This window comes from Leptopilina heterotoma, unplaced genomic scaffold (assembly GCF_015476425.1).
Source record: "Leptopilina heterotoma isolate Lh14 unplaced genomic scaffold, ASM1547642v1 Lhet_358, whole genome shotgun sequence".
NCBI lineage: Eukaryota > Metazoa > Arthropoda > Insecta > Hymenoptera > Figitidae > Leptopilina > Leptopilina heterotoma.
Window position 1 is genome coordinate 957,711 of NW_025111038.1, and position 9,111 is coordinate 966,821.

A 9,111-nucleotide genomic window follows, 5' to 3' on the forward strand; every position below is an offset into this window, starting at 1 on the left:
ATCTCAAAAGCATCATAAGAGATGCTCAGAAACGGAAGAGAGAGGGTGACAGTCCAGAAGAGACTCGAACCAAAACCGATAAGAGGAAGAAGGAGGAAGCTCCTCCAATGGAAACGGAAGTACCAGATCCAAAGTTCCTCAATTGGAAAGAATTGGGTCAAAAAGATCCACAGTTCTAATCCGAGTCGGTCAAGGATTGACGTATGCTGACGTTCTAGGTAAGCTTCGCAAAGAGGTTAACCCGGAGGACAGCCATACGAGAATAGTAGCAGCAAAAGCTACAAACAAGGGGGACCTTCTGATTAAGTTCAGAGGAGACTCCGACAAGGACGCTTTCACCGCCGAGGTCACCAAAGCGGTTGGAAGCATGGGTAAGGTGCAGTCATTGGATCGAAGAGTTACACTCGAGATCCGTGATTTGGATTGCCTTACCCAAGAAGCTGAGGTGCAACAAGTGTTGTCTGAAGCAATGGGTAAGCCAGGAAACAGGAGAGTGACGGTCTTAGGACCCAACCGCCGAGAGATGAAGCTCGCGGTTGTAGTCACCAATCTGGAAGAGGCGAACAGGCTGGAGAAATTGGGACACGTAAAAATTGGTTTTATCTGTTGCTTAATCAAAAGAAGAGTAATGGTCGTCCGGTGTCATCGATGCCTGGAATACGGCCATATTGGAGCCAAATGCCAGAAGGAGGACAGATCGGCTGCGTGCTTTAAGTGCGGTGTAGTTTTTATACTGTCCTTTTTACATTTTATTTTTAATAGATTAATTTTTGTTTTTATGTCCGTTTACAATTTTATCTTTTAACCTTTTAATCTTTTTAATACTTTTTAACATTTGTTCCTTTATTCTTTGACATTGGAATGGTTTTTAATTTTAACTATTGACGCAGAAGAACCGCAGAGAGAGAACAAAGTCGCATGAGCGACAGAGTCGGAGCGCCACCCTCGAAGGCTAAAGTCTTGCGACAGTTCCGAGGGTGGATAAAGGGCTCCAAAAGAAGGGTTACGGGTTTTAGTGGGTCGGGGCTGGCAGTAGGTCGCCAGTTTATTAAATTTTATTATTTTACTTATTTTATCTTTCCTTTTCTTTTTTTTATTATACCAACCCCACATAACCTTGGAATGCGGAGTCCAAGGTATCTGTATGCAGATTTCCCAAAAGTCCCTAAGCGAAAAAAAAGAAAAAAAATAGCGAGATAAGCAGCTGGGCCCGTACCGTAAGCCAGAGTGTTTAACTCATAAGTGTCAATCGGTAAGTGGGGATGAAAACGCCAAATTATGCGTTGCAATGTTCTTTGAGATTCATTTACTAAAACTTGACGGTACAACTTAGCGATGTCTGCCGTTACTACAAAGAGGGTCATCTTTATCAAGTTTGGTCATATGACCTAAATCGATATATTCTTGAATAAATTTATCATATTGAAATTTTAATTCTTTATTCTTTGCTAATTTTTTCTCTAATGACAGAAATCGATTTGTAGCTATTTTTTGGAATCTCCTAAATTAATTCCTCTCTCAGCCTTCATAGGTAAAGTGACCTTAAACCCAGGGCCGGCGCAAGCAGTATGGATGGTATGGAGTTCTCCATACATGAAACGAATCCATGCATGGAACTCCATACACGAAAATTTTGAAAAAAATATTAAAAATTTGACTGCGCATAACTTGAATTAATTTTTTCTATCCACATTTAAAGCAAAAAACGAAAAGTTTTTGTTATTTAATTTAAATTTTACAACTTTCGAGTAAGCGAGTTTAAATTGATTGTAAGAATTTAATTTGACCCTCATTTTGTATAACAATTTCCTCTTTCCACTTTGTTTTTGTAGTTTTGGGTGTCTTTTCTGGTCGGTTAAAATTAAAGACTAAATAATATTGTATGTTAATAGTATAGAGTATCATAAGTTAAATATATATATTTTTAATTTTATTTAAGAGAAATGGATCGATTGGTATCCTTCCCTAGGGGTTTCAAAACCTTGCCGTTGGTGGGAGGCGCACGAGGGGCCTTACCCAGTGGGAGGCTACTTCTCGATATCTCTCGTGGGGACTGGGGGACGAACCCTTCAAAATGTGTCGGCCGCTACAGAAACCGAATCTTTTGTGTTTCGCTGGGCAGTGTCTCAGGGCACGGGGATTTAGAGGGATATCGAGAGAGACGGGATGGACAGAGGCTTGACCGCGGGTCCATTCCGAAGACTTCTTACTGGTGGAAGTCTGACCAAGAAGAAACCCTTCCATGGTTACGTTGACTGTGCCATGGCGATTGAGGCGCGAGTCGGGAAAAAGACGGCAGGACTCGGAGGAGGCTTCCCCTAACAATAGAATGCCGTCAAAAAAGTTAAGGGGCCCACAAGGGGGAACCTTATCGTTTGTGGAGATCACTAGATCGTCATTAGCCGGGGCGATCGTCGCGGAAGGCTATCCTAGGGTCCAGATGACGTTGGCTAATCTGGACCAATTAAGGGTGGCAATTCATGAGGAGATTGGGGGGACGAAGTTGGACCCTATCCTCATTTCGGAGAGGTTCGCCTCACTAGGGGAGCGATCCTAGTAGAATGCCTGGACTCAGAATCTAGGGAATGGCTAAATAGCCGTATACCTAGGTTCAGTCAAGCGTTAGGGGGTCTTGCCATCAAGGTGGTGGATCCGGCTGAGCTGATCAAGCTGGTAAGGGTTGTGGCTTGGGTACCCGGTCCTAGGGTGAACCATGCTTCAATCCTTAAAAACCTCGGTAGACAAAACACCGGGGTGGATACATCCGCGTGGAGGGTGTATTCGGGAGGCGAGGGGAGAGCAGACCAAGCTGCGCCTGTGGGCTGGACTCTGGCGTCAGGAGTACCAGAGAGCGACATTGAAGCTCTCCAAGCCCGGCAGTTGAAACTGTGTTTTGGGCTAGGTCAAATCACTCTAAGAGTGGCGAGGCAAGGTACTGACACAGCTGCTGGGCAGGGTACCCAGGGGGGGGAAGTGACTGAGGAGACAGTGAATCAGCCTTAAAAATGGCTGCTTCCGGGATTCATTGTACGCAGATTAATTTGCATCATTGTAAGAGCGCTTCGGCGATTTTAGTCAAGAGCTTGACAAAGATGCAGACAGCTTTAGCCTTTATTCAAGAACCTTGGGTTTTCAAGGGGAGAATTAGAGGTCTGAACGGCTGTGGCGAGCTGGTTAGTTTACCACAGGAACCAGTTCCAAGGGCGTGTCTGATCTATAAAGGTCTAAACGCTTTCCCTCTTTTGGAATTAACTACAAGGGACTTAGCTGTAGTTAAAGCTAAGTATCTAGAAAAGAAAGGAAATAAAAGGGAGGTGGTAATAGCGTCTGCTTATTTTCCGGGAACAGGGGATGAACCTGCACCACCAAGAGAGGTGGAGAGGTTGGTAGAGTACTGCCAAAGGCGAGGGCTTCCTTTGATAATAGGGTGTGATGCTAATGCGCATCATGTTGTTTGGGGTAGCACAGACATTAATGACAGAGGCAGAAGACTTTTAGATTTTCTGTTAGGTACAGATTTAGATATTCTAAACCAGGGTAAGGAGCCGACTTTCGTTACTGTTAACAGAAAAGAGGTGTTGGATATTACGATCTGTTCCAAGTCTTTGTGTGATGGCGTGGGGGACTGGAGGGTGTCTGATGAAGATTCCCTCTCGGACCACAGGCTTATTACGTTTAGATTGGAATCGATAGATCGGGAGCAGGAGTGCGGACGTAATCCTAGGAGTACCGACTGGCATCATACAGTGAAGACCTCAAGGCCTCCATTGCATGCTTCCCCACTTCTTATGGAACGAGGGAGGAGTTAGAGCTTGCAGCGGAATATCTGCGAGATTCTATTATCTGTTCCTTTGAAAGGAACTGTGTAGTTAAGAAAATGGGCTTCAATGGGGTCGGTAATGGTGGGCCCCCGTTTGGAGGAACATAGGAAAATTGTAATAAAGCTTTTTAATAAAGCCAAGAAACGTAGGCATCAGCGAGCATGGGATGAATATCATACCGCTCGCGTTTCTTACAAGAAAGAAGTAGAGAGGGCAAGGGGTGTCAGCTGGAGAAGTTTTTGCGAGGGAATCGAGAGAGTACCAGAAGCTTCAAGACTTCATAAAGTACTAGCTCGAGACCCAATGGCAAAATTAACTACTATTAAGCTGCCTAATGGGCAGTATGCCCAGGATAAAAGGGAGTGTCTAAAGCACCTGATGGAAGTAAACTTCCCGGACTTTAGAGAAGGTTTGGAGAACAGCCATGGCATAGGACCAGGTAGGAACCGAGGATATCGGGAACACTGGAAACTAGTAGCCAAGGTCGTAACTCCGGAAGGGATTGATTGGGCAATAAGCACTTTCAAACCATTTAAGGCTTCAGGGGGGGACGGTATATATCCGGTTCTTTTGCAAAAAGGATTGGATTGTATTAGAGTACCCCTGTGTAAAATTATGAGAGCATGTTGTAATGGGTTTTTCACAAAGCGATAATGTTTATAAGATTTTTAAAACAAACAATCCAATCATGTTTATAAATTTTGTAAAAAAAACAAACAGTCAAATCAATAAATCATTATTAACCATAATAATAATAATAACAAAGAGAATTACCATTTTTAATAAACAAACAAATAAACTAAATCCAATTTCATAAATATTACACAAAAGAAAAAAAATATTAACAACAAAAAAAGTATTAAATTTTAAGCCAAAGTCTTTGTACCCAATACAATTGGAAGGAAGGAGAGAGGAATACTTTATACATTTCTCAACCTAAATAATTTGTTGAGCGCAAGTCCTTTCTAGGGACATTTTCTTATAAAAAGAAAATTAGAGAATTAACAAAATCAAGTATAATTTTAAGGAAACAAGACCATTGTTTCCCCGAAATTTAGAATTAAAAAATTAATAGCGAAAACAAGTACCTAGATTCCCGAGAAACAACACCATTGATTCTCAAACAATCGTCACTTAAAACAAACAAATTTTAAAAGAATTTTAGTCAAATTATAAACTAAATTAAGTACCTAGATTACAGAAAAATAAGACCATTAATTCTCTGATAATCGTCACTTCTAAAGAAAACCAAATTTTAATCAAAACAACCTTAAAATTGACTAAAATCCAAATTCAAATACAAAATTGAATTCACAAAATTTCGCAACAAGAGCAAAAGGGATTTAGATTAAGAAACGGATAAAATATACAGAATTTTGCCGGTTAGCTAGGACCAAAAAGGTCAAAGGAAGCGTCGTGGTTTAAAGAATTATACTCATCAATTACTAATAAAATTATAAAATATATTTTAAATAAAATATTCAAATTATACAAGTAAGGGTAATAAAGTGATAATTAACAATATGACACAAATCAAATTCTTACACTAAAGTTCCAATTTTTACAGACATAAAATACAACAAATAAATACACACAAAATACACATGAATGTTCATACAAAATTTATAAATTAAACAAATGGTTCAGCCAAATTTACGATAAAAGGGCACCTAAAAGGGTAACAAATATGGTTACTGGGGTAAGCTAGAAGGGTCATTTTCAATAATTTAATAAAAATAAATTATTGTTGGGTTGGTAACTTTGGTAACGGGGAAGAATTTATTGTAAAATTTTAAAATATAAAGGGGAAAAAGGGTGGCAGAAGGCAACACGTGGTTGAACAAGAGACATTGAAATAACCTACTATATAATAAAATAAAATAATTTAATAGTCAATTAATTATTATCCAAATTGCAATAAAATCATTTTAACCAAATTAATTGATAAATTTCAGATTCAAAAACATAAAGAAAAGTCTCTTGTTCAGCCATGAGGCCGGCTGAACTAAAATTATAATGATCACATGATTCTAACGAATCGGTTTAGTAATTAAATTTTTCATAATAAAAAAATATAACTTACAAGCTTAAAAGCACAAACGCATAATCCACAAGGTGAAAAGCAGAAGGCCGTAAAGTACCAGAGAAAGGCGCAAAAGAGAAATTACAAAATGTAAACTAAATTTTAATAACTTGAGGAACACTCAAAATTTTGAATAAAGCGTCTGATTCGATCAAAGGCAGGATCCAAAAAGAACGATGATAACGATGATTGCCGGCTCGTACCCTGCTGGTCCTTCTTCGCTTCTCCCCACCGGTAGCCCTTCAGAATCTTGTATTGTTACGCCGGAAAAAGGAGCGTAACCACTGGAAAAGCCATAGCCCAATTTCAGCTTTAAGAACAGTTGTCGGCATCCTAATTTCGGTATCTTGACCCGTGTCTTTCTCGTCATCAACTGTTTCAGGAAATTAGTTCCTAATTTGTTGCTACTCTGATTCAAAACTAAATAAAACAACTAAATAAACCAAAATACAGAAATCAGAGCGGGCCTTTAGCAACGATTAATTCGGGCCTGATTGACAAGAGGTTTTCACTACGCAGAAAATTTGACGAGAAAATTCTCCCTTATTTGTTTCATAAATAATACTCCTGAATGATAATCAAAATTCCGGAATAATAATAAAGTTAATAAATCTCAGGTTATTATTTATAACAATTCTCGGGTTAGGTACAAGAAAAAGGTAACAATTTCAAAATTATTTCAAGCTAAGTTGGGTGACTTAGTAGTTTCCGGTAGGTAGGAGAAAGCGAAAACGGGGAGAACATAGCGAGAGCGGCAAGTCTCGAAGAGTCATTTCTTAGGAGAAATGGGGAAATTCTCCTTGATTCGTACGAAGAAAGGGGGAAATTGTCAACGACGAGAGGGGAACTCTGCTTGCAGGTTGACCGACGAACGTCGTTTTCGATGATTTCAAATACTAGAAATATTCAGAGAATACGAAAAACAAAAATTCGCAAAAGCGAAACGATAGATAATATTTATATTATCAAATTAATGTTTAGGCAATAAACTAGTTTTAATTTTTAAGCTTTGTTTTAGTTATTATTATTGTTAAAAAAATGATTGTTTGTAATTAAAATTTATGCAAACTTAATATGAAAATCAGTTAATATTTTTATGGAAAATTTGTAACGTCACAATGTATAGCTCTTGGTTATACACCGGAGTCTTGGAAAAAGACGAGGGTTGTGTTTATTCCGAAGGCCGGTCGGTCAGGGTATACTGCGGCGAAGGACTTCAGGCCAATCAGCCTAACCTCCTTTATATTAAAGACGTTAGAGAAACTGGTGGATAATTTTATTAGACAGGAATGTCTTAGAGATTTTCCCCTTTATCAGGGACAGCATGCATATAGAGCAGGCTTCTCAGTAGAAACAGCCCTCCATTCGGCAGTAGGCAGAATAGAGGGACAAATTAGCAGTGGTGGCTATGGGGTTGGTACCTTTCTTGATATCGAAGGTGCCTTCCCTAACATCTCTAGCAAAGCTATCTGTAGGGCAGCCAGGATGCGAGGTGTGCCCGAGCCGCTAGTTAAGTGGATCGACAGCATGCTTCGCGAAAGGGCCCTGGAAGCAGAGTATGGTGAGGCTAAGGTAACAGGCCTTGTCTCAAAAGGGTACCCACAGGGAGGAGTCCTCTCTCCTTTATTGTGGTGCTTGGTGGCAGATAAGTTAATTAGAAACCTCAACAACGAATATAGTAGTTTTCACAAGAAAATATAAGGTACCGAGTTTGAAGAAACCGATATTTTATGGAAAAGAAATTTCTTTTTCTGAATCGGCTAAGTATCTGGGAGTAATCCTGGATAAAAAGTTGGTTTGGAAGGAACATTTTGAATATCAGTATAGAAGATTCTGTACTGCTTTTTGGGCGTGTAGAAGGGCAATAGGGTCATCGTGGGGACTAAGGCCTAATATGGTCAACTGGCTCTATCAGATGGTCTTAAAACCCAGGTTTCTTCACGCGGTGGTTGTTTGGTGGTCTAGGACTCAACTGATAACGGTTAAAGAGAAACTAGACCAACTGCAAGCAATGATTTTCAGGGGTATTACGGGAGCTATGAGAACCACGCCAACAGCTGCGTTGGGATTCATGCTAGCCGAGGTACCTCTGCATATTGCCGCGGTGAAAAAGGCGGCTCTTACTATGATCAGGTTAACCGCACAGGGAAGGTGGAAGGTTGGTGGTATACACACCAAGCTTCCACGCTCAATTCTATCAATTCCAGAATTAAGTATGGTGCAAGTTAGAATGATCAAGAGGGTGAAATTTAAACTCCGCTTTAAGATCATTACACCTTCCAGAATTGACTGGAAGAAAGGTTTTCAACTTGGGGACGAAGTCTGGTATACAGACGGCTCCAAGATGGACTGCGGTGTAGGCTTCGGAATTTATCGAAAAACTGTCTGCATTAAAGTGGCTGCGTCACCAGGACAATATGCCACGGTCTGGCAGACAGAGGTCTGCGCGATTTTAACTTGCGCCCAAATATCCATTCGAAATGGAACAAAGGGCAAGAGGATTAGTATTTGTGTAGATAGTCAGGCGGCCTTAGGGGCTCTGAAAAATCCCACAATAGAATCAAAACTCGTTTGGGAATGCCGTAGCGTACTAGATGAGTTAGGTTCAGCAAATAAACTTTCATTGATTTGGGTACCGGGACACTCGGGAATCAAGGGTAATGAAAGAGTAGACGTCTTTGCGAAAATCGGTTCCGAGACGGAATTTATAGGTCCTGAACCAGCAGTGGCAATAATGCCTTGCTTGGTTAAGGGAGTCATAGGAAGATGGGGTCAAAAAGAGCATGAGAAGTATTGAGCGAACGTTGGGGTGGGAAGGCAAGCGAAAACTCTGTTGGGGCTAGTACTCAACAAGAGGCGAGCGAGCGATTTCCTAAAACTCGATAAGATCAGAGTTAGAACCGTAGTTCGTCTACTTGCGGGACATGGACTATTGAATTACCATCAGCATAAAATAGACAGACAAGTTTCACCTATGTGCAGACTGTGTGGGGAGAGTAACGAAATTTCGACTCACATATTATCAGAATGCCCAGCGTTAGCTAGGATCTGGCTATCTAGCTGGGTTCAAGCAATTATTGACCCTAAGCAGGTGAGCAACCTATCGATAGAAGAGATACTGGACTTCTGGAGAAGAACAGGACTCTAAGGGGTTGCGATAAACGAGCGAGCTGGAGTTTGGTACAATGGGTTTTATAACTTAGGTGC

The 9,111-nt window shown here is 40.5% G+C and overlaps 2 protein-coding genes across 2 annotated transcripts; both read left to right on the forward strand.

Moving 5' to 3' along the window:
• Positions 1–3,005: 3,005 nt before the first annotated feature.
• LOC122505430 lies at positions 3,006–3,809 on the forward strand. Its single transcript, XM_043617041.1, has one exon. It carries the CDS (start codon positions 3,006–3,008, stop codon positions 3,807–3,809), a length of 804 nt encoding a protein of 267 aa, XP_043472976.1.
• Positions 3,810–7,798: 3,989 nt separating this feature from the next.
• LOC122505431 lies at positions 7,799–8,701 on the forward strand. Its single transcript, XM_043617042.1, has one exon. It carries the CDS (start codon positions 7,799–7,801, stop codon positions 8,699–8,701), a length of 903 nt encoding a protein of 300 aa, XP_043472977.1.
• Positions 8,702–9,111: the final 410 nt, after the last annotated feature.